This window comes from Hemicordylus capensis, chromosome 1, assembly GCF_027244095.1.
Source record: "Hemicordylus capensis ecotype Gifberg chromosome 1, rHemCap1.1.pri, whole genome shotgun sequence".
Classification (NCBI taxonomy): domain Eukaryota; kingdom Metazoa; phylum Chordata; class Lepidosauria; order Squamata; family Cordylidae; genus Hemicordylus; species Hemicordylus capensis.
Genome location: NC_069657.1, coordinates 149,549,646 through 149,575,417, shown reverse-complemented (window position 1 = coordinate 149,575,417; position 25,772 = coordinate 149,549,646). Strand labels below are relative to the sequence as shown.

The 25,772-nt window shown below is 46.0% G+C and overlaps 2 protein-coding genes across 8 annotated transcripts in view; both read left to right on the top strand.

The window, feature by feature from the left end:
- The first annotated feature begins 965 nt into the window (after positions 1 to 965).
- On the top strand, positions 966 to 18,195 carry SLC23A3 (solute carrier family 23 member 3). The gene is made up of 12 exons (XM_053259123.1): positions 966 to 1,064; positions 7,403 to 7,566; positions 8,046 to 8,140; positions 9,696 to 9,769; positions 10,309 to 10,490; positions 11,599 to 11,722; positions 12,785 to 12,932; positions 13,020 to 13,273; positions 14,278 to 14,383; positions 14,622 to 14,789; positions 17,232 to 17,327; positions 17,813 to 18,195. The coding sequence occupies exons 1-12, from the start codon at positions 966 to 968 to the stop codon at positions 18,193 to 18,195; spliced, it is 1,893 nt and encodes a 630-aa protein (XP_053115098.1).
- A 5,775-nt stretch (positions 18,196 to 23,970) lies between these two features.
- Positions 23,971 to 25,772, top strand: part of NHEJ1 (non-homologous end joining factor 1) — a 139,729-nt gene continuing 137,927 nt past the window's right edge. Inside the window, exon 1 of one of the 7 annotated variants that reach the window (XM_053287466.1) lies at positions 23,971 to 24,161. The gene's annotated coding sequence lies outside the window, so the exon portion shown is untranslated. Of the gene's footprint in view, positions 24,162 to 24,252; positions 24,695 to 25,772 lie in introns of those variants that run through there. The other 6 variants (XM_053287463.1, XM_053287467.1, XM_053287464.1 and 3 more) reach the window with 6 other exon arrangements.

The window sequence follows — 25,772 nt, the reverse complement described above, 5'->3', positions numbered from 1 at the left end:
GCCCCACCCCCAGTGCCTGAGATAGCATGGTGAGCCCCCTCCATCTTTCTTCACCCCACCCCACCCTACTCTAGTGAGCCTCATGGGCTCCCTCCCCATCCATGTCCTCCCTTCAGCCTGCGGCAACACATGGACTGTTGCTGCTGCTGCCCTTCTCCTCTGCTCTCTCACCTCTGGCTCTTGAAAAGCCGCAGGGAGGGGGAAGTGTCTGGGACCTCTGCACTTCTTCTTCTGTTCCCTTCCCTTGACATTTCAAAAGCTGAAAGGTGAAGGAGTGGAAGAGGCTGTAGCAGCAGTGGCTGATGAGGTTTGGGGAAAGTGGCAGAGGCAGCAAATGGGCAATCTGCCACCTCCACCAGTCTGCTGCTTGAGGTAGTCGCCTCATCCAGCCTCATGAGCAGCCCAGGTATGTTGTTTTGCTTTGGCTCCCTGGTGGGCATACACTCAGCGGCAAACCTGGGTTAGCTTCTATGTAATGTGTGACTGGCTTTTAGAGACTGCAGGAAGGAGTGCCAATTCCTGTCGGTCTTCTTAATCTTACCATCGCCAGCATGCAGAGCAGAAGAAGAATGCTAAAATTCCCATAGCATTGCTACCTGGCCAGTTTTCAATTGGCTAATCTAAGCACTTGCTGGTGGTTTCCCTTTTGGATGGATGACAACCCACCGCTCTAATCCAGTTAGGTCAGGTTTGGTCCACAGCAGTGTTGTGTATGGAACCAGCCCACTCTAGTTTAATCCTCACCCATTCATGCCTTTTCCCTCCCCACACAGGATTTGGTTACTGGGCAAACCAAGTTAATGGCTAACGGGCTGAGCAGTTGTGGCCTGGAAGGGCCAAAGTTCAGATTTGTATGGCCCTTGAAGGGAGGAAACAAAGGACGAGGAGAAGCTGCTGGAGACATGCTCTGTTGCTAGGCCACTTTCTAGGGAGGAGCACAGCCCAAAAGAAAAGGAAGAAGCAGCATGAAGGGGGCCGACACTGCTTCCCAAAGCATCCTTCCTTGTGCTCATCCACAGACAAAACTGACTCCCTGGCCCCTGAGTTGTCTGTTGGCCTTGCAGGTGAGTTGGGTGCTGGGAGACCGTGCAACAGCTGAGAGGAGCCATGCACTGCAAAGGAGGACTGTCCTGCAATAAATGGCAGTGCAGTGACAAACAGATATTGGATGCTGGTGGTGAGAGGCAGGCTACAGAGGGATGTGATTCCAGACTCTTGGCTGCTTGGTAGCCATCCTGATCTGCGCAATAGTGTAAGCTTAGGAGTCATCACTGGAGACAGAATAACTGAACTGGAATTGAGAGACTGTAGTTTGATATGCATCACCGGGGATGGGATAAGAATTGAGCTATGAGTATGGGTAGAGCATGGGTGCCAACAGGGCAGGGGTGATATCAGGTGTCAGCCTGGTTTATTACACCATGAAGCAAGGAGATTGTGGAAAAACGCAAACCTTTATTGTTTCACAGCTCAGCAGATACGCTTACAAGCGTGTTGCTCTCTAATGAATATTAGAACTATTCTGGGGTTTCCTCCTCCCTTTCCCCAGAATTCCACGAGGCACTCCTTTCTAAAGTGACAGTACCATATTAACATTAACAATTAATACCAAAAAAAGTCTTAACCAAACTGGATTAGGGATGTGCACAAGATGCAATTGGAGCTCCAAATCATGGCACGTTCCCTGTACCTTTAACAGGGAGGAGAGCAAGCAGATCCATACCTACTACTACTCCACTCACTGCTACAGGAAATTCAGCGGCGCTCACTTCAGCTAAGATTGTGCGCCAGCGGGACATCTCCTAGCTGCCCTCACAGAATGCCAGCACGCACAGCCTCCATGCATGGGCCGTGGCCATTTGTGTGGTCAACAACCATTCTGATCATGCCAATGGTTGCTGCGCATGGGCAGAGGCCATGTCTGTGCCAGTATCGTGTTAGGGCAGCTGGGAGATGCCCCACTGGCGTGCGATCTTGAGCGGGAAGCACCTGAACTTCCTGTGTTCGAGGAGGAGCCAAACTTCCTGTGTTCGAGGAGGAGCAGGTATGGGCCTGCTCTCCAGCCTGTTAAAGGTATACCGAATGTACCGCAATTCAGAGCTCAAATCTCATTTCGTACACATCCCTAAACTGGATTGCATTTCAATTTGTTTCGCACTCTTCCCCCACTCAAAAACACCCTGCATTTTATATTAGTACATATCAACCAGGATAAAATTCTGGAACTGGACAATAATATGGCAAGTAACTGTGTGGATAACACCAAGGAACTGCAATCTGTGTTACAGTTGAAGGGAGGTGCTAGTAGGTGGTCATTCCTAATTGGTCATAGGTCAATACATGTGGGGCCCATTTCTCTCTCACTGGACAACCTGCCGCATTTGAACGACATCCAGCAGACTCAGTCTCTGGCAGTTCCCTACACTCAGGTACAGGAGACGATTCTAAGCTTTCTACACCTTCAGGTAAAGCCATAGGTTGATCTGCAGTGTTGGAAAGGTCAGGGGTAGCAGGTACAGTGGTCCCTCTAATTTTTTTCATCTCTGTGCGGACTGAGTTTTGTTCTGGGCAGCAGTATCAAGGCTGTGTGTGTGTGCATGTGCATTCAGAATGGGGCCTTCCTGATTCAACCTGAGTGGGATCTAAAATTAATTGAGGAGACATTAAAAAACATGTATGTGGGCACATGTGCATGCCTTAGAGGAAACACTGGGCAGGAGAAAGCTCTTGTTCATCAGGAGGAGAAAAGATCTGTGCATTTGGGTCAAGAGTGCTATCCACTATGTGTCCTGCATTTGGCAGAGGGATGTAATATATAGATGAGTTGGAGTCAGTGTCCGACTCACTAGAGCTGGGATACACAGTACTCTTGTGATGTTTTGATTTCTTGTGTAATTTATGGGTGACTGAAGCTTGCTTCTGTGGTAAAAAGCAGCAGGAATGTAATAGATTATGATGAAGGACCCTAATCTTCCTATTGCCATTTCCCTCTCACTGTATATACAGGGTCATCACCTTTCCTCTGGAGCACAACATGTATTTTGTCTTTCTAGTAAGTTCTCATTTTGCCATGGCCTCTCCTTCCAGAAAGATTCCAAAATAGCACCCTGTCTCCAGGTCTAAGGGTAGCACCATGTACTTCCTGGTCATAACCGCATTTTCCACGGAGAGCAGATGTTTGGGAATATTGTGATGCCAATTCACTTGTTCATCTGATGCTTCCATCTGTCTATAAAAGTAATGTGGTCTTTTGATGAAGATGCAGTGCTTGGCGAAGCCCAAATGAAATATCTATTGGTAAACATAGTAATCTCCCAAACAAATAAAATGGAGAGAATCCAGTGGCTTCATGCTGTGTACAATTGTAGGCATGGACCACCTTGTTAAGGGAGTCTTTCCAATTGGCCTTTTGTTTCTCCAGCAAAGTACACAACGTAGCTAGCAGTGTGTGATTCATTCTCTACACTTGACCAATACCTTGAGGATGATATGGTGTAGTATGGGATGAACCAATGCTGCAATAATGCTGAAGTCTTTTGAAAAGATGGTTTTCAAACTCTGCACCCTGATCATGCTGTAGTCATTTGGGGAAAACAAATCTCAGAATAAAATCATTGATGATTTTGTCCACTGCTGTCCTTCCAGACTTACTGGTAGTAAGATATGCCTGCACAAATCTTGTAAAATGATTACCACAACCAAGATATATTCATATCCTCCTTTACTTCTATTTAAATGGAATAAATCAATGGACACTAACTCAAAAGGCTCTGAAGTAACAATATTCATTAGTGGGGCTTTAGCAGAGTGATGAGGTTTCTAACATTTGCTTGACACAACTGCAAATGTTGGTAATATAGTGTTCAATGTCTCTCTTCATGTGAGGCTAATAGAATCGTTCCCTAGTCAAGGCAAAGACCTGTTTACCATCAAGGTGTCTCATTTCCTCATGCAGTTCATAATATAGTAACTAGGGCCTTATATTTTTGTGGTAGCACAAATTGATTCCCTGACTTGCTCGTCCAATATTGCTTGTTTGCCTGGCAGAGTCCTCTGGGTCATCATGGAATCTCTAGGGCAGGGATGCATAATTAGAGGCTCTCCAGCTGTTGGACTACAGCTCTCATCACTCCTAGCTGCAATAATGCAACTAGGATGATAGAAGTTGTAGTCCAATAACAGCTGCAGAGTCTCAAGTTGGTCACCTTTGTTCTAAGGGATGTTCTCACTGGCCAGTGCAGAGGATGGGAGGTGCTGGCATGTGACCCTCTTGGTATTAAAGTAAGGAGGGGTTAAATTGTTTATCTATCCTGCCTGCAGCAAAAGTGCTCAAGTAAGAAGAGCACTGCTAATTAATATTGTCTAGCAATATGGGCCTTTCCCAGATGGCAGGCTTAATCGCAGGAAGTCACACAGAAGCCACAGCCTGAAGTTGAAATAATAACAACTAGCTTAACCCGCGCAGAGCATCTGTACGCTAGTATTTGATTGCTCCCCCTCACCCGCTGTCCACAGCCTCCCCCTCACCTCAGAGATCTCTCCACCCTCACCTGAGCCGCACTCCTGCTCTGCCTCCTCCATCCGGTTGCTTCCATCCCTCTCACCCTTCTTGGTCACTTCTCCATCCCTTTACTCTATCCCCCTCACCCCTCTTGGTCACGGCTGCAGCATTGGTGGTGCCCATTGGCCGGACTTCAGCCCCCTATCCCCAGAGACTTCCCCACTCTCACTCAAAGCCCCACTCCTCCTTCTCCCCACAGGAACAGCAGCAGCAGTGGTTGACTAGGCCCTTCCTCACTGCCGCCACTGCCATGGCCACTCATTCCCATCAGGCCACTGACAGGCCTGGGCCCATCCCTTGCCTGCCTGCCTGCTCCGCCAATGGCCTCAGTAGCCCCAAACAGCAGCAGTGGTTGATTGGGCCCTTCCTTGCTGTCAATAGGCACTGCCATGGCCACTTGTGTGAATTAGATGAGGAAACAACAACAACATGGCCCCTGACAGACTCAGGCTCAGGTCCGTCCCTTGCCCTTCCTTCTTCCCTTCTTTTTCTCTTCTTTTCTCTCCTCCACTTGCTCTTCCCCTCTGTCTTTCTTCCACTCCCTTCTTTTTCTCTCTATCTCCTTTCTTGAGTTAACAGATCTTGTTCATCTTGTTTCACCTTCTCCCCTGCTAACTTGGCAAAGAGGCACCCTTTTTGCATGGTGATTCTCTTTATTTAGCAGGGGGAGAGTAATTGGCCCTATCCACCCCCAAGTTCAGTACCTCCAGTGACTGCTGCTGGTGTCTACATGTATCTTATGGTTATTTTTAGATTGTGAGCCCTTTAGGAACAGGGATCTATCTTTATTATTTCTCTGTGTAAACCACTTTGGAAACTTTTGTTGAAAAGAGGTATATAAATATTTGTTGTTGTTTCCTCATCTAATTCACACAATGGCAGCCTCCTTCTCCTGAAGGGGCTCTTTCTTCCCTCATGATCCCTCTCTTCACAGACCCCTGCCCACTATCCTTTTATTTAAAGAGATTCCTCTCCTCTACAATCAAGAAGATCTTTAGACCAGTAACAGTTGCATTCCAACCGACCTTAACCATCACAGGCTTCTCCCCCGTATCTGCATATGGAATCCCCACTGCCCAATCACCACAGTGCTTCTGCTTGCGAACTCTCATGAGACCAGCCACACATGGTATTAGCCAATTATATATATAGAAGATTCTGGGGGTGTTCGCATAGTCCTGCTTTGATGCTGGGTTCCTCCATTCCTTTCAAATTTTCCTCATGAACCATTCATACCACTTGCCCCTGGGTCTTTCTCTGGTCCCTTCTGGTCAATGATTTTCTAGAGTAGGTAGGATGCCGTGCCTCCTCCTCCCCCTACCCCACATGCATGGTGTGCGCTTCTACAAACTTTCATTTTAATGAATTAAAAAATAATAATAAGAAGAAAAACCTTGTTTTTAGGGAGTCTTCTGCAAGATTGCCAACTTGTAATGCCACCGCCAAATGGCAACGGCAACACAGAACCACCACCACCACCCAGACACATAAAGCCTCTGTAAAAAGATTGCACTCTTCTCCTAGATTTTTTGAGTCTGAAATTTCCATTTGTATGAATGGATCCTTTCCCCTGCTTTTGATGTTCTGCAAGATCACCCAGCTGACAGCCTCCCTCCCTGCCTTGGCCACCTTCTTGACTGGAGAGCAATCCAAGCCAGCTGGGCAGGTGGAAAAACATGCAGGCCAGTGGGTGGATCCTTTATTATTCCTCTCTCTTTTTAATTTTTATTTTTATCCCACCCCCCAGTGTCAACTTGCAGAAGACCACCTACTCAGCAAAGATGGTGGTCTTGCAGAGTGTTTCACAAGATCACCCAGGAATGTTTTTTTGAGGTAAAATTCCCCCGATGTGTGAACGTACAACCCACCATTCCCAAGGTAAAGTGTGCCGTCAAGTCGATTTCAACTCCTGGCATCCACAGAGCCCTGTGGTTTTCTTTAGTAGAATACAGGAGGGGTTTACCATTGCTTCCTCCCTCACAGTATGGGATGATGCCTTTCAGCATCTTCCTATATCCCTGCTGCCCGATATACTTGGAAGTTAACTTGCTGTCTGGGAATAGCCATGAAGTTAAAAATTTTAAGTAAAGTAGTTTATTTAGGAAATGCATCAGATAGATAGGAAGCCTATGTGCCTAGCTACTCACTACATCAGAAAAGCGGGAGGCAGAAGATGGAAGTCTTTCTCTCAGGTGAAAGAATGAAACTGAGACTATCAATCTAACAAAGGGGAATCAGGACAGAGATAGCATGGTCAGAGGGGAACCCCCTATTCAATATCTCTGTTCTCTAATGCCCTCTGTGGCGAATTGGGTTGCTGGTGCTAAGTCAATGCCTTGAGAATCTGCATCTCCAACACTTGAGGCATGAAGGGCTGGTCAGCAGTGGCAACGTCCCACTGGCAAATGAGGCTGGAATATAGGTCGTCTTCTTCCTACCCTCCAAGCGTGGCAGAGGCTGCCACTGAAGACTCCCCCATTCTTCCATCAGGAGAGTGGGAGGACCTGCCACCAAGCTTGTGGGACAATGTTGGAGGAGACACAGGAGCCCAGTGTGACACTGAGAGTGGGTTCCACCAGGGAGCCAGTGCAGGCTTTCTCCCAGGACCTCGAGGAGGCACTGCAGCAGCACCACAAGTGAATTTCCTTGTGCTCCTACTCAACCAAAACTACTACCCAACTTCCTGGCCCCTGTGTTATGGTTATGGCACTGAGAGTGGGCTTAGAAGCATAATCAGGCCTGGGTGTGTTGTGCTATCTTCTGGGTGGAGCTGCAGGAATCCATGGTGTGTGTGATGTTCAAGGCCAGGGCTCACACCAGTCTGTTGCTCCTTCTTCTCAGCATCTCCTGGTCCAGGTCTCCTTTCTCTGCATCTTTCACGTTCTCTTTGTCACCACCCTACAACATGAGAAGCTGAGTGGTACTCAGTGTTGGAATGAGCTTCTGGCATGCAACCTCTTTGCCTGTGGCATCTCCACAGCCTTACAGTGTGGACTGGGTACAAGGTAAGTTGACTCCAGGCAATTCCCCCGATACACCAGAATCCCACAGCTTTGCCTGCAGGTTCTTTCTCATTGGTCAGGGAGACAGTTCCATTTAGCCTCATATTCTTTGAAGCTTATACAGAGCAGAGAATGGATGCTTAGAATTCTGGCAGATACCTACTTCTATATGACTTCTAGTTAGCAGCTCCTGATTGATTGATTGATTGACTGACTGACTGCATTTTAACTGCAAAGAGCTAAGAGTGGTGTACAAAGGTTCTTCCCCTCTCATTTTATCCTCACAATAACACTCTGTGAGATAGGTTAGGCTGAGAGTTAGTAACTGGCTCAACATAATCTAGTGAGCTTTATGGCTGAGTGGGGATTTGAACCAGGGTCTTTCGGTCCACATTTAAAACTCCCAACACTACACTATGCTTAGTTTTCCACAGCAACCCTCTACTCCTTGCAGCATGATCTTCCCTTTGTCATCTCTGCAGGTTGCCGCTGATTCAGGCTCCATCTTTTGAGTTCCTTATCCCAGCCATGGTACTGACCCAACATATGGCTACAATTCACCAATTGAAAGGAAATAGTGAGTTATGAACTACATCAGCCAGTGCTCCTCCAAATACTCAGCCACTGGACACAGCACATTATGATCACTAGGCGAGGATGGCAAGGGCCCCAATGCTGCTACTATGAGCTTTGGATCCAGCAAGTGTTTTCATCACACTATGGACACCAGCTGTCAGTGGCTGCTGTTTGCTGCGCCATAAACCTCTTAACATTGGTCATGTCTTCCAAAAAGAAGTACAACTGTCTCATGTTAGATCAGGCTAAGGCACATAACAGCATAACGTGCTTTGCTGTATCAGTACAATAGCCTACTAGTCTACCATTTTGTTTCCAGCAGTGACCCAACCACATGCTTCTAGGAAGTTTACAAGTGGGCACTTAGCTGACTTTTTTAGGCAGGCTGCCCCTGATTCTCTATGAGCCCTTTCTCACGATCCATGAGAAAGTGCTTGAAGGGGGAGGAGGGGAGGAAGCCTCCAAAGCTGACCTCCCCTGCAGACGATCCTCGCTGTCAGTCTGGGTGTGGAGATCACGCACACAGACGTGTAGCTGCCTCCTCGGGCAGTGCGGAGGGTCGTGGGCTGGGATGTATCACCCCAGCCCCCTGCACTTCTATAATATACCACGGTGCATTATGGGGATTACCCTGATGCTGGCCAGGAGCCCGCAGTCTCCCAGCCCCGGGTGCAAGCAGCTGGGGCTGTCAGACAATTACAAAAAATGGGGCTAAGAGAGCACTAGCTCCCTTAACCCCACTTAAGAGGGTAGTGATGAAGCAGAGAGTGGTCCTAACTGCCTAGGTGAGAGACCACGCTTCCAGGAAGTTTCCAGGCCGGTCTGACATGCGCAGTTAGTCAAGGGCTATGCAAGTTGTTGACTGCAACATGACTGGTGCATTGAAGGACTAGGCACATGTGGATTGGAGGGCTTTACAATCCTGGGATTATGCATAAATTACTGTGATTGCCCTTATAAACTCTGAGGTTCCTTTACAGGCTCCTCCCCCTTGTATTGAGTTGCTTGGGTGAGTTGACCGGCATAAATCAATAAATCAATAAAGCTTGATTTAAATAGAACCACAAGCCTCTACTCATTAAAGAACCCAGGGTTAATTTCTCCATCAGTAGCTTGCTTGGCGAATCAGTTTTACTGGTGACCCCAAGTTCTAGTGTTGTATGTGGGAGGAAAATGCCTCTGTATTCACCCTCCCTCATTTTAAAATCATTTTCTGTCATGTGCCCTCCAGTTTTTCTTTCTACATGTGAAAGCCTCCGATCTATTTAGATGGTGAAAGGGATGTGGTTATCACTGTTTGCTGCTGGTGATTGATTTTAGTTTTTGACCAGGGATGAGTCCTCTGCTTTCCTTCTCCCTTCCATATCTTTCTCTGTAATCCTTGCTTATCACATACAGTTGCATTCCAACCAGAGGCAGTGAATTATGCTGATCAGTTTCAAAAATAACTGTGGTCTGTTCAGAACTAGCCTGAATGTTAGGATGTTCCTTCATTTCTTTGTTTTCAATACCACGTCTATCCAGTTCACTTATGTCTGTCCTTTCTACCTTCCCAGGCACTGAAGCCCCTGAGGTATGTGCTGGACCACACTGTGAAAGTACAAGAAACTGGGACTGGTCATTGCGTGAGGTCAGTGGCGCCGCTGATCTTTTCCTCTCGGTTACAGAGAGGCAGGCTGTCAAGGGAAGGGAAATAGCAGGGGGGCACAGGCAGTGCTTGCATTGCAGGGGCCTCATCCTCCTTAGCAATGATTTGTACAAGTTATGTGGGGGACTTTGATTAGGCTGAACTGCGTGGGGGAGTTATAGGGCAGGGCTTGTCGATTTCATAATGAGCCCCTTGCTGTCCCCCATCGCTCAAACACTTGACACAGAACTTTGAATTCCTTTTGGGAAAGTGGTGTCAGTTTGGTGGTAGTGCCAAAGTTACCAGGGCATGGCATGCTCTGTTGCTGTCATGGAGCATGACAAAGGCATCTGCCATTACACTGAAGTGATGGGATGAGAACGTTGCTGGACGCCTCTCTTGCCAGCTTAGCCAAGCTCTCCCTGTCCTCCACCTGGCTGAGCCTGCCTATCAGTGCTTGCATACAATGAGGGTGGGCCCAAGAGTGCACTCCAATTTAATAGGGCTTATGATTTCATCCCACTCTCTTTCTTTTCCCCTAGGTCTCTGGTGCAGTGCTGGTCTCAGCTCTGGTGCAGGTGGCCTTGGGGGTATTAGGTGCTTGTGGCTGGATTGTTCATCGTTGTGGGCCCATGGTCCTGGCCCCCAGCCTCTCTGTCATTGGACTTTCAGCATATCGGCCTGCTGCTCTTCTCTGCTCTGAAAACTGGGGAGTAGCCTTGCTGTATGTTCTTCAAAACGCTTACTACTGCTAGCTTTCCTCAAAAGACCAGCCAATACCATAGGCAGCTTTCCCAGCATTTCATAACAAGTGGGTCCTGTGTAGGAAGTGAAACTCGAACAATGACTGCGTGACGAATTGTGTAAGGAGGGTCTATGTAGACCATGTTAGTACTGAAATGAAAATCAGATGCATTCAAAATACAATGAATTCCTCACATTTGAAAGTGTCAGTTTCCAATTTAAACATAGGCAAAAGAAGGTCTTGAGTCCAAGAACGTCTCATGTTTTAGTGATGAAACTTAGAGCTGAATTTTCAAAACTTGAGTTTCTCCTTGTGAAATGTAACCATAACATGAAATGTTTGTAAATACTCAAAATTTATTTGTAGGTCTGCAGAATTTCACATGTTGCCATTCTGTGTTTTAAGTTTCTAAAATCAAACTCACTTTACTATCTTTGTTTCTGCTCTGATATTAATGGTGGCATAGGGAACAACAAAACACGCTGGCCCTTTCCCAATATGGATACAACAAATATGTATATACTGCTTTTCAACAAAAGTTCCCAAAGCAGTTTACACAGACTTTTAAATATGGTTTCCTGTTCCCAAAGGGCTCACAATCTAAAAAAGAAATATAAGAGAGACATCAACAGCCAGTTGCTCTTCTCCTGCTAAATAAATAGAAACACCACTTTCAAAAAGTGCCTCTTTGCTCAACTAGCAGGAGGCTTTCCCAGCACGAGGCAGGGAATGGGGAAATAATGGGTTGCCTGAGGGAAGAGGGGTGTCTGTTCTGAGCATTTCCATTTCAACTAAGAGTCATGTTGGAGTTATGTATTCCAACATGGTAGCTCTGCAGACCTGTAGCCAGCCTCAACTATATTTTTGGGGGGGTTGCAGAAGTCAGGGGAGGCAGGTTCTAAAATGTTCAGTGAAAACAGTCAGTGAGGCTGGGAAGAAAAGAGAATTTTTTGGTGTGGCAGGTACACACCATGCCACCAGCTGGCTATGGGCCTGTAGCTCTGTGCATCTCTGCATATGATCAAGTGCTCTCGCTCTCTCTGTGCCTGTGCCTTGCTGAATATTGCCCCTTTCCCATCTTTTTTAGGCTCGTGTTGCTGAGTGTTTTGCTATCCCAGCATCTGGCTTCCTGCCGATTGCCCCTCTGCCAATGGAGCCGGGCAGGGGGCCTTTCTATAAGATCATGTAGTCCAGCCCTCCACATGTTTTCGGTATGAATTCATGAATCACCAGCCAGCCTCAGCCACATTCTCCACTGCAGCGTTTCACAATAACGAAAGGGCTGGTTTCCATTGCAGTTGAACCATAGCGGTGATAGCTAACTAGAGGGATGACTGGCTGCATCAAGCAGACCTGAAGGAGCCATGAAGTGGCTCATTACTATTCCCTGGGACTCCAAGGGCATCGCAGACTTAAACTGCTTGAATAGTAATTCCCTCCATTGCCCTAAAGAACCTGGTACTTAGAATTCTGTCGGTGAGGGACAGTGGGGATCCCTAATAAAGAATTATCATCACTATAATTTCTAGAGCTGGTCTAAAAGGAGGAGAGCTGGTCTTGTTGTAGAAAGTATGAATTGTCCCATTTGCTAAGCAGGCTCCACCCTGGTTTGCATTTGAATGGGAGATTACAAAATGTGAGTACTGTAAGATATTCCCCTTAGGAGATGGGACTGCTCTGGGAAGAGCAGAAGGTTCCAAGTTTCTTCCCTGGCTTCTCCCAGATAGGGTTGAGAGAGACTCCTGCCTTCTACCCTGGAGAAGCCGCTGCCAGTCTGTAATATTGAGCTAGACTGACCAATGGTCTGCTTCCTATGTTCCTAGGATTGTTTAGTTGCCATTATGTCAATTAAAATACTATAAAACTAGTATTTGTATGTCGTGTAGCTAGGCTGACACTCTCTTGTTCAATCTCTTCTTTTTGTTTCCTGCAGAAGTCTGCATTTCACAAGTTTGCTGTAGGGTCTCCTTGTAATTCCACACTACCTTTCCAAACCACAACCATATTATTTGGTGTTGATTAACAGTTTAAGAGAAAATCTGTCTTCTATACATAAGCCCATCCAAAGCCCATAATAGCTGCCTGAGCACCTGTTTAGACAGGTTGTTGTTGTTGTTGTTGTTATTTTTAAAGAGAGAGAGATCCTGGTCCCAAGTGGATAATGTCCTTGAGAGTTGGAGGAAGTTTCTGTTCATTGACACTATGTAGATGAACCCAGAGGCAGCACAGGGAAAAGGGACACAGTTTCTCACTTCCACTTTGCATTCCTGCAGGTTCTGCTGCCAGTCTCTGGGATCTGGCTTGTCTGTGGGATCCTGAGACCCATTCCAACCCCCTGGGACGTGTTGTATCCTTCCATGCGCCAGTTGACTCTCATCAACAGCACCCGGCAATCCCCGTGGCTCCAGGTGCCTTACCCAGGTAGCATGAGGCCTGGCCACACTCTGCCCTTCCATTGGGCGGGTGGCTGGACTTAACTTTCCATCTTTCTTTCTCTTTCTTCTGCAGGTGAGCAGGGCTGGCCAGTACTTAGTTCTCATGCAGTAGGCATTGGTGTTGCCATGGGTATTGCCGCAAGTGTGAATTCTGTAGGGTGCTACCTGTTGTGCAGCAAGGCACTCAACGATTCACCCCCACCACTGCATGCATGCAACAGAGGACTGTGTGCGGAGGGCCTAGGCAGTCTTCTGTCAGCTGTGCTGGGAAGTGTGTCTGGAACAGCATCCAGCATGCCCAATGCTTGTGCCAGCAGTCTGACCCAGGTATGAGCACGGGGTAGGGCAATGGGAATCCTTTGGGCAGATGCAGAGTGGACACTGTCTGAGACCTCCCATGGGAGCCTGTAGGTAGCTCTCCTCATGGAATAATGGACATTTGAGCCCCAATTTCAAAGATTGCCTTAGGCATCATTCTCCATTAACACATGAATGTACGAAGCTGCCTTATACGGAGTCCGACCACTGGTCCATTTTCGCCCAGTACTGCATACTTGGACTGGCAGGGGCTCCCCAAGTTGTCCTGGAGAGGACTCTCCCAGCCCTGCTAGCTAAGATACCAACCAGAGTGATATCCCCTTCCAAATACAAGCCCATTCCCTGTCCTTGCTTTTTACCCATCTGGCTATAGCTTGTCATATTCTTGTGCCAGGAGGAGAGGAGGCTCGTGGCCTCTGAACAGATAGCGCAGAGGAGAGCACATTGGCTCTCCCAGACTTAACTGTAGTTTTCTTCTTTCTGTGTCATCCTTTCAACTGAGAGAGGGACAATGCCCAAGAGAACAATCCCCAAGTGGCTGGCAAATCTGAAGAGGACAATAAGTAATCTTTTCCTTCCAGGGTGGCCTCTGCTTGGGGGAACATGGCATGTAGTAAGTGAAGATAAAACAAGGTCATAGGGAGTATAGGTAGTGTTGAGGAGGGATAGAATGCAGGTAGTTCCTAGGAGGGATCACATCTCAGAACTACTTTGTAGACTCTGCCCATCCATAGGTTGGCTTGGTAACATATCTAGAGGACTCTTAGAAAGGGGAAAGATGGAGGCAGAAACAGACCTGTATACAACATTATCCAGATACAGAATGCAATTGCTGAGAAGTCTAATGCCCAACACAGGTGGTTTTCCTCCTATTTGATCAAGCGGTTCCCTTCTTGTCACCCTGTGTGGGTAATGTGTATGGGAGAGCATAAGCCATGGGAGAACATAAAGCTAGAACAGTAGGACCATGATTTTGTGGGGGCAATCTCTCATGCCCTGTTTCCTATATTCAGGATACCTCTGTCCGCTCAGCGTGGATCAGCGCGTTGGTATGTGTAATGTTGGGCCTGTCTCCTCGGCTCACGGGACTCCTTGCCACCATCCCTCTGGCAGTGCATGGTAATACATATTTCTGTTTCTTCTCCTCTTACATCACTCTGCCCCTTGGCTGGGGCACCTCACACTACCATCTGCATTGTAACATCAACTGAAGAGACAAATTAGACCAAAGAAATCTCTCCACAGAAGTTCCAATGGATGCCTTCTCCCTCCCCTCCCCCTTCCCCACCATTACTTGTTGCCTTCTCTGAACATTCTGCTGCTTTGCCTGTTTTTGTGTCTCCCTTGCTCACCTCAGGAGGAATGCTCTGTGTGACATACAGCGTGGCTGTGGGTACCGGCATTTCCTACTTCCAATATACAAACATTGACTCGGGCAGGAATATCTTCATTGTGGGCTTCACCGTTTTCATGGGACTACTGGTTCCGAAGTGGTTCTTCAGTGTGCCAGGGTCCCTGGCCACAGGTGCTGAGAGTGGGGATATTACTTAGTGGAGTGGGGAGGAGAGGAATGGGGCTGGCCTCATTTATTGGTACAATCATCAGAATATTATTGGACCCTGAAGATCTAAGAAGTGAATTATGATTGGGAAGAAATAGTTTAAAAAAAAATAGAACTTTGAACCCCCTAAAAAATTGTTTTCACAAACATGTTTGGAACTGTGGATTGTGCTCCTCCCCCCACCCCGCTTTTGTTCTTTGCAATCTAACACTATAAATTGGTCACTGCAAATTGCAGATGCATTGCACATTTTGCATCAAAAGGACAAGCACTTTTCTTTTAGTAGAACTCGTGGAGGTGAAGGACTAAATGTTCCATGTTCCAGGCTTCTGAACCTGAACTCCTGAAGCCGCTGTCAATCAATAGCCAGATAAATTGTCATTTTCTTTTAAGCAAACCCTCTTCCATTGTTAAGATCTGCAAGTAATGCCCTACTCCACATGAGGTTAGATCTGTGCAGGGCTTCCATTATAGTGGCATCGTAGCCTTGGCTTTTCAAGGAGGTTGCTAGGCAATGAGGAGGTTCACACGATCCACCAAAAGGGGGCTAAGGGAGCCTAGCCCGCTTTTGGTGGATCGTGTGCTGCCACGGAAGCCACGCAGTTCCCGGTAGCAAACCCTCCAAATTCCCCCTCCCCTTAGACAAGGTTAGCGGAGCGAGCACTCTGCTAACCCTGTCTTTTGAATTGTGTGTTGCCGCAGCGCAGCCCCGTGCCATGGCAACACATGAGGAGACCCCCACCGGGAGGATGAAACAAGCCTCCCGACCCTGGGGGTCTCTCCAGGATGCCCCATGCCCTTGGGCGGGGCATCCTGGAACTTCCAGGGGCCGCATGCCCCCTGATCCCCACGCGGCCCCCGATCCCCGCGGCCCCCGCTGGCTCCATGACGGAGCCGGCAGTTGTGTGGGCAGCCAATCTGGCCGCCCAGGGCTGCTTTCCTGCTTGTCTGCGTGGAGAGTGGGCTAAGCCCGCTCTCCCCGCAAACCCCTTAGAGGTGAGTCCCACTGATCGTGAGACTCGCCTCAACGACTAGTTTCTGACAGATGAAGACTTTTTAAAAATTCTGCTAGGCTTTTACCTGTTCATTTTCAGCCTATAGCAGACAGCTTTAAAAAAAAAGAATCAGTGGTGTATTTCCCCCACCAGCTCCTCTTATAATTATAAATTTGTATTATAATTTGAAGTATTTCCCCCCACCCTTCAGGGAGCACTGGGCAGTGTATATGTTCTTCCTATATTTTATTATTGCAGCAATTCTGTGAGATAGACTAGGCTGAGAAAGAGTGACTGGCCAGAGTCACCCAGTGTGCTTTGTGGCTGAGAAAGGATCTATAGGTACGACACCATACTGACTCTTAATACTTGTCGTGCTAGTTCTTTGTGTCTATTGTTCCGTTTAATCTCCACGGTTTTATTTCTGCTGCAGTTATACTTTTTTAATGTGACCCATTTGTATGTTGTAAATAGTGCTGAGCATATTGTTATAGAAAGGAAGAGGAGAGATTCTAAACAGAAATAAATAATAAATTCATGACATCTATTATTCTATTTAATCTCCACGGTTTTATTTCTGCTGCAGTTATACTTTTTAATGTGACCCATTTGTACGTTGTAAATAGAATAAATAAATTCATATGCAATAATATATGGCGTATATAATAATAAATTCATGACATCCTATATCCAATATTTCTTAGCCCCATCACTCAGACTGTTGTGCATGATAAACAGAGAGCACACAAGCAGGATATTCTCACGATCAGTGGAAAGTGGGCTAAGGGAGCTAAGCTCGTTTTCCACGGATCATGGGCACCACTGGGCTTGCAGGTGAGCCCGGTTTCCTCAAAGCAGGTAACCCGCTTGAATACCCCTCCCCTTAAATGGGGTTAGCAGAGTGTGCTCCGCTAACCCCAGTTTTTTAATCGTGTATTGCTGTGGCGGGGCTCTGCCATGGCAACATATGAGGAGAACCCCGGCCGGGAGGCTGCAAGCAGCTTGCCAGGCTCTGGGGTCTCTCCAGCATGCCCCGCATGCTCATGCGGGGCATCCTAGGCCTTCTGGGGGTCACGCGGCCCCTGATCCTTGCAGCCCCCGCCAGCTCTGTGATGGAGCCGGCAGTCATGTGGATGACCGATTTGGCTGCCCAGGGCTTCCCTTTGATCATTGGTGGGGGGAACGGGCTAAGCCCGCTCACCCTGCAGACCTCCTTTCGGCAAGTTTCACTGATCGTGAGACTCACCTCAGGGTTTATGCAATGATGATTCTTATTTAGTTTGATTCAGAAATGTTTGCAGAAAGGTGTTTTTTGGTTGTTGTTGTTTTGTTTAAACACATCTTCAGAGAGATGTTGGATGTGAGGCACTGGATTACAGTATTTCTGACAACCGTGATGTTTTCTTTGCAGGTTTTGTCTCTGTTGACTTCTTCCTCCTTTCTCTGCTGATGGTTCCTGCCTTTATAACTGGACTCCTGTCCTTTTTCTTAGAAAACACAGTCTCAGGTGAGGAGGAAGCCACATTCTGATGGCTACATTTTTTGCCTTTCTGTGCTCAGCTTCAGTGTCTAGTGTCACGATTAGAGATGCCAGTGGTAATTGTTCCAAATAAAGAACATTCTCACCAGAGTAGTATAATTACAGCAAGTAAGAACAGATAGTCCATGTGACAGTGGATATTACAGAAGGAGCAAGCCCTTTTCTGATAGCCATTGTAATAGGAATTCTTTAAGCATGGGCTGATTAGTATCTCGGTAGTTGCAAAAATTTTGGTACAGGAGCATATAAAAAAATCATCTTGAAATATGTTGAATGGCTGCTTTTTTATTAGTTGCTTTCTCATAGCTTTCTGGTGATGGGGAAATAATTGTACTTGCAGGGTGTCAAATGATCATACTGGCTGGCTGGGTAAGGTGCAGACACCTAGCAGCTGCAGTCCACATTCCAAAGTTTATGGTTCTTCTAAGTTACCCTGTTCTTGTTACTTTCAGGCACCCTGCAAGAGCGTGGATTGCTCAACTACTTGTCAGCAGACAAATCAGAGGGAGAGAATTCCTTGCAACAAAGCAGACACGGTTCTGCACACAGATATGATTTGCCTCTTGTCCTGAGAAAGCATTTGCCACGTTCTTGGTGTAAGGGCTTTCCTTTCTGCTTTCTCTGTCCCCTTGAGGAAGACAAAGAGGAGATTGTGAATAGTTACCCCCTGGAAGAATTGCACTGTACAGCAGGGGAAGCCACAGATCTGCTGCTGAAACCGGGAACAGCGAAGCTGGAGTCAGAATCAGAGCAGGAGCCAGGCATTTACAAAGGGAATTTGGAGAACTATAAATGTGCCATACCAATGGCTAATGATATAATCCCTCTGTGCTGATCTAAGGGAGAGTTATTGTTCAGATAAAACCTTCATATGAAGGTGGATACTTGGAAATATTTCAAGTATCTGGTTTCAGAAAATTCTGGGAAACAGTCTGGAGACTATGTGACAAACAAATTGTCATTTTAGTATTCCCCTTTCTATCTAGGTCAAAGTAAGTTCCTATACAGGTCTAAAAAGGTACAATCAGGATCACCTTTGGGATTTCTTTAATCTGCTTCTCTGATAACTTGCATTAAGACTTCCCACTTAATTTATCTTCCCACAGATAAATTGACTCGCAGATAATTTATCTGCCAGTCAATTGAGAAATCCCACGAGAAACCAAATGCCTAGGCATCATTCTATAGCTTTCATATACAGGTGAAACTCGGAAAATTAGAATATCGTGCAAAAGTCCATTAATTTCAGTAATGCAAATTAAAAGGTGAAACTGATATATGAGACAGACGTATTACATGCAAAGCGAGATAAGTCAAGCCTTAATTTGTTATCATTGTGATGATCATGGCGTACAGCTCATGAAAACCCCAAATCCGCAATCTCAGAAAATTAGAATATTACATGGAACCAAGAAGACAAGGATTGAAGAATAGAACAATATCGGACCTCTGAAAAGTATAAGCATGCATATGTATTCAGTACTTGGTTTGGGCCCCTTTTGCAGCAATTACTGCCTCAATGCGGCGTGGCATGGATGCTATCAGCTTGTGGCACTGATGAGGTATTATGGAAGACCAGGATGCTTCATTAGCGGCCTTCAGCAATTCTGCATTGTTTGGTCTCATGTCTCTCATCCTTCTCTTGGCAATGCCCCATAGATTCTCTATGGGGTCAGGTCAGGCGAGTTTGCTGGCCAATCAAGCACAGTACACTGTATACTTTTCAGAGGTCCGATATTGTTCTGTTCTTCAATCCTTGTCTTCTTGGTTCCATGTAATATCTAATTTTCTGAGATTGTGGATTTGGATGATGGATTGTGGATTTGGATGATGAGCTGTACGCTATGATCATCACAATGATAACAAATTAAGGCTTGACTTATCTCGCTTTGCATGTAATGCGTCTGTCTCATATATCAGTTTCACCTTTTAATTTGCATTACTGAAATTAATGGACTTTTGCACGATATTCTAATTTTCCGAGTTTCATCTGTAAGTGGAGTATATAGTGCCTAAGTGGCCTGTAATTTCCCGGATCGCCCCTGGATCCCATTTTGAAAATCGGTGTTACATTTGCTACTCTCTAGTCCTCTGGTACAGAGCCCGATTTCAGGGATAAGTTAAATATTTTAGCAAGGAGGTCGGCAATTTCACATTTGAATTCTTTGAGTACTCTTGGATGGATGCCATCCGGCCCTGGTGATTTGTTAGTTGCCCTGCTGTGGGCAACTATTCTTTGAAAAGAGGCTCACATGAGACAATTGGGCTCTCTCTCCTTGAGAAATGTAGGGATACTCTGCACAGGCAACATATCAGTGCAAAGATTCTCATAGATCAGTCGTTCAGAAAATATACTCCACTTATATGAAAGCTATAGAATGATGCCTAGGCATTTGGTTTCTCATGGGATTTCTTAATTGACTGGCAATGTCATTTAAGCCCAGCCCTTCAAATATTAGCTTCTTCCACTCTTGCTATCTTTCACAGATGGATGAATCTGCATAACAAAAACGGAATCTTTTGCAAGTCACATTTCCACTGTTGGTCAGGTAGCAATGCACAGGAAATCCAATAACTTCTCAGACACATTCTTGCAAGAGCCCCGCCCCCCGCCCCAAGCATCATAGTTCATGAGTAGAAGCCCAGTGCTGCGTACATATATGAACATATCAAGCTGCCTTATGTTGAGTCAGACTGCTGGTCCATCAAGCCCAGCACTGTCTACACTGCTGTTATATCCAGAATAAGGCATAAGAAACGTCCAAAGTTGGGATGTGCCCGAACCACCGTTCGAGTACTTTCAGTGAAACTAGGCAGGGAACTTTAAGGGAAAGGAGAGCAGGGACTCCCCTGCTCTTCACTGCCCCTTCCAGCTGAGGCAGCACACTTCCTAAAAAGCCCCACACCACCATCAGCACACACATTGTACCCGTGCATGCAGATGGTGTGTGGGACTTTTTGGGATGCACATCACCCCAGCAAGAAGCTGGAAGGGGCGGCAGAGAGCGGGAAACGCCTGCTCTTCTTTCCCTTAAAGTTCCTTTACTAATTTCCCTGAAAGTTCCCAAACCACAATTCAGGCACATTCCTGGTCCAAAGTACTTTTATTGTAGTTCCAACACAACAGCTGTACAAAACAACACCGAAGAGCCTCCCTGCTGCTTCCTATTCTCCTTTTTATCTACTGACTCCTCTCAGCTGGCTTACACTTTGAAGCCATTTAAAGGCACAGTACAACTCAAACCCTAAAAGCACAACCCACCACACCTGTCTACTTTTGCTCTGTTTTATGTGATTTATTATTTTGTAAGCTGCAATGCACTAGAGGGGTGGGATATAAATATTTTAAATAAAAAATAAGAAAAGCTTTTCTGGATCAGATCAAAGGTTTGTCGAGTCTACCATCCTATTTCCCCTATCACCAACCAGATGCTTCTGGGAAGTTCATAACCAGGGCTTGAAGGCAATAGCCCTCCTTTGCTGTTTCCTTGCAGCAAGTTGTACTCAGTGACATAGTGCCTCTGAATATGGAGGTTCCATTTAGCTATCATAGCAAATAACTCTTGATAGGCCTATATTCCATAAATGATCCCCCTTTAAAGCCATCAAAGCTAGTGGCCATCTTGTGGCAGTTAATTACATAAATTATTATATATTATATGAAGAAGTCTTTCTTTTGTCTGTCTCCTGAAGCCCTGCTACTTTAGAATCTTTTTACATGGAGGATTGAACCTCATACTTTCTGCATGTAAAGCATGTGCTCTGCCCCTGAGTTCCCCTAACTTAAGTACAGTGGTAAAGGCTGATAAGGCACTGAGTAATATCAAGGCCCTGAAGGTATTATAAACATTATATTTATAAATGATATTTCTTGCTTTTCAGGATGCCTACTTTTATGTATATAGTGAATGAATATAAGTAATGAAATTGGCATGTGTAGAAACCAAGGGAAAGAGTTGTCGTATTTAAGGACGAATCAGTGGAGTGGAATCAGGAATATTATCAGTCTGATGAAATCGAGATTATATACAGACTCAGAGAGGCAAGTGCAGACTGCTTTTCAGGGCTCTTGCGGCTGGCTGTGTTAGCCCCGCCTCTACTCTATGACAGGAATACAAGTAACTAAAGCCCCATTCAAAAGCTGGCCTGGATCAAGGAATGGATTGACCAAAAACATCACAGCATGGATGGCACTATATTAATAATAAAATACATGCAATATCATGGGATGCAGAGGCATAATACAGTACAAGGTTCCCATGTGAAGCTCCCTTATTTTTTAGATTCACATCTATGGTCCTTTTAGAAGGGCAGCCAAACTAGTTATTTTGCCAGGTCTTTTCAGCAACTCCTCTTGGTTTTGTATGTTGTTGTTGTTTTACTGATAATGTTGTTGATATTGTTTTAATTTTGTCATATGCCACTTTGGGAACTGTATAGTGGGAAAGTAGAATATACATGGAATAAACAAACAAACAAATAAATTTTGCTTCCTACTAAAGGTTGGTAGAACTTTATGAAAGGAAACATGCCACAGTTGCAAAGTGATGAGTGTTTTGGAAACCTGGACAGACAAACCTATGCCAGATCTTTGGCTTGGCTTCCATTCCTACACCCTACATATGAGTGCATATGTACTATGTCTCCTGGCTCATTAATATGTAATTAGCTGAACCGGGCACAGAGCATCTGCGCCTCTAGTTCTCCTGCTCCCCCCCTGCGCCTTGCCTTCTACCCCTTTCCCCCCTACCGCTCGCTGGCGCTCGCTGGCCTGCCATTTGGCTGGCAGGCAGGCAGGCAGGCTGGGAGAGGGAGGCTGGGCTGCCCTCTCTGCTGCCTGCTCAGCAGTTCTCCTGTGTAGGCTGACCTGGTGCTGGAGAGGGCAGCTGTGCTACCCTCTCCACGCTTCACATTTTGGCCCAAGTGCCTTCCTTTGGGCCGGCAGGTGGGCCAGAGAGGAAGGCTGTGCCGCCCTCTCGCCTGCCCTTCACATTCAGCCCCAGTGCTGGCCATGCTTCCTTTGGGCCAGCAAGCGGGTCTCTTGTTTGCCGCCACCACTTCCCCACTGGCCGCTGTTTTCTCCCCGCTGTTTTCTCTGCCTGCCCTCCACCCGCCCACCGCCGTCTCTCCCCCCCACTGGTCTGGCTGCCACTGCCATTTGCTTTCCTCCCACTTCTGCCCGTTGCTTTTTGGGCAGCTGTTTGCGAACTCTCACGGGAGCTGCCACACATGGGATTAGCGATGGGTATGCCTAAGAGAATTATATATAAAGAAGATGTTGGTGTGCCAGAGACACACCTGTCCAGCCATCAATGGTTGGCATCCTAAGATTAACATGTGAATGGGACAGTACAGCCAGCCTGGTGTAGTGGTTAGAGTGCTGGACTAGGACCGGGGACTCGGAGACCCGAGTTCAAATCCCCATTCAGCCATGATACTAGCTGGGTGACTCTGGGCCAGTCACTTCTCTCTCAGCCTAACCTACATCACAGGGTTGTTGGGAGGAGAAACTCAAGTATGTAGTACATTGCTCTGGGCTCCTTGGAGGAAGAGTGGGATATAAATGTAAAAATAAATAAGTACACATGGTAACGTAAGTGACTTTAATCATGACTGGTGTATGTGGAAAGCCTTTATAGGTAAGAGCTTTCTTCATGGCCGGTGTCTTGGATAAATCAAGCCTTATGTCTGCTGAAATAAAGGTCTATAGAATTAAACACACAAGTGTCTTTGTAAAGATTGTCATCATGAGTGTTTGCCCATGTGTAACTAGTCAGAGGAAGTGTTGTTGTATCCACAGGTTTGTATTACATTTTGCTTCATCCTCTGTGGATGATGCAAAGGAGGAAAGAGGGACCTCTTACCACTACTGAACTTCTACAAGTATGATTATTTGTACAAGGTAAAGCTACTACCATTTACTTTCCATCTAAAGAAAAGCCACCACCTTAAGTAACTTTTAAATCCTCTATTTCACTAACACAAGCTTATATAAAACACAGCAAATAACACTGGAAATATATATTTTATAGCCAGATGTTTGTTAGTATTTGTAATTCCGTGGATGTGAGTTGCACGTTAATAAGAGAATGCTGTCTACAATCAAGTCTTAGCTTGTGGACTTGTGTAGACTTGGATAACGTTATTTCTCAGTGTGTATAATGGGAACCAGTGATCTTATCTTACGAGACTAGTATTGATAACATATCAGTATAAGGAATAATATAGGTATTGTGAATGTGAATTACTCGAAGATTGTAAATTTCAGGATCAGTCTTTGTTGCCCTGCAATATTGCAGACAAAGCACCCTGGCCATGGATGGTGGCTTAAAATAATAATGTTTTGAGATATGAGAAATAATCGTATGTCCTAATTTTGTTCTTACATTGCCACGTATATTTCTTTCTTTCTTTTTGGAACTCTGCGGAATGACAAAGCCAAAGTCTGTTTATCTGTTGGTCTTTGATTCTATTTATTACGGGCTTCAGTGGAGTGAGTACGTGTGCTTATGTGGCTTTCGCTTTTTGCACGAGGGACATTCCTCCGCTCTTAGTGGTTGCCTATGGATTGAATGTACAGTAAGCACTGAGCCATGGGTGGAGAATATCTGTAGAAACGGCCTTTGAGGAGCACTAGCAACAAGACTGTTTCCGGCTGCGCTTGAATCTCTCTTTCCCTTTCCTTGGGGCTCCTTCGGCATCGGTTCCTTTTGGGAGCCGGAATTCACGGTGGTGGAGAGAGAAAACTAGAAGGGCTACCCAGCCGCCGCCGCCCCGCCACCTCCCTTCAATCCTTAAGAGGTGTGTCAGGATCAGAAAAATTCTCACTTCGTTCCAAACTCTCTGAGCGGCTGTACCCCTCGACGATAACTACAAATCCCGGCATGCCATAGGTGAATAGGGCATGCTGGGAATTGTGGTTTCCATTGGCGGAAAGATCATGTTAGGCTGTGTGTGTTCGGAACTTCGGAAACATGAACGAGTCACACATTTGAAAACCAGTTTAAACTGTTGAAGTGCTGCGATTGGCCTTTCTCCCAGGTGTGGCGGAGCAAACTGCTGGGAGGTCGGGATCGCGTGCAAGCTGCCTGCTGCTTCTAAGTGTGTTGGGTCCTTGCAAATGCTTGTCCGTGCTGGTAGGGTTCTCATCGTTTCCTTACCCCGCCTTTCTCCGGCCTTCCCCCATTATTTGCATACGCTTCAGCTGTCTCTACAACAGTCGTTGGTAAAACACTATCCCTATTTTGTCTTTTGGAGAGAATCCTAAATCTGAGTTCAGTGGGATTTACTGGCCGAAGAGTGCGTATCAGGTTCCAGTTTAAGATGAAAGAGAGGTGACTCAAAATCCTTCCTCTCTTTAAACAAAAAACATAAAGCTGCAATCCTCTGAGCATTTACTTTTGAGTAAATGTGCAAAAGATGAGGCTGCAAGCGTTCATTCTGTTAAGCTTTCATAAATTTTCAAAGTCCCCAAACTGAAAATTGTTATAAGTTTACTAACTTGTTCCGCTCTAGAAGCCAGTGCAGGACAGGCCATTGTAAAGAAGGAATATAATATAACTGAGGTGTTGTTGCCAGATGATCAATTTTGGGATTTGTCTGCAGAGCCTCAAAATCCTTGTGCTTTTGCTCAGAATCTTCTGTGGCGGGGAACAACAACAACTCCAGACTCCAGCCTTGGACTCCATCCCCCGTTCCTTCTCTTTTTTTTCTTTCAGCAATGTGTGAAGATGCTTCACCTTAAGAGAGTGCATAGTAAGCTGCACACCCCTCGCCTGTCCTCCTCACTTTAGGCAGTAGGGCTGGGCATATCAGCTGCCAAAGTTAAAGGAATATAAGGTTCCCCCCTTCTCTTCTGTTTTCTTTACTCCCTCTTCTTTTTTGTAAACAAACGTTGAAAATGAAAAAAAAAAACAAACCAGTATTTTCCACTCGCATCTCTAATGGCAGGGTCAGAGGAGGGAAGAAGTCTTTATTTGAATTAAACAGAAAATGGAAAGAGAAAGAGAGGGAAGGAATCTTCCCCACTCCCCACCCCCCTTTGTTGTTCCATTATGCATGTGGCTGGATATGTGTGGAAATTCATTGATTTAATTGATTTAAGACATTTTTATTCTGAATTTTAGTTCAATAAGGCATATACAGCAAACCAGCTGTGGTGGTGCTAGCAGTTGCAGTACCTGAGAGAGCAGCTGCGCTGCCCTCTCTTGCTCTCCAGCCCGTCTAACACATTTCACCCACCCATGCTCTTATTGCAGCTTCCTGGTCACACTAGGCGCTGGAGCTGTGATGCCTGAGGCAATGCTACCGAATTCTCAGATATTTGTGTACACGAGTGCAAAAGGCCTTGAATGTCTTATGGAGGCCTCTGATTTTCATGTGTATACAAGAATTCTTACACACTTAGCAATA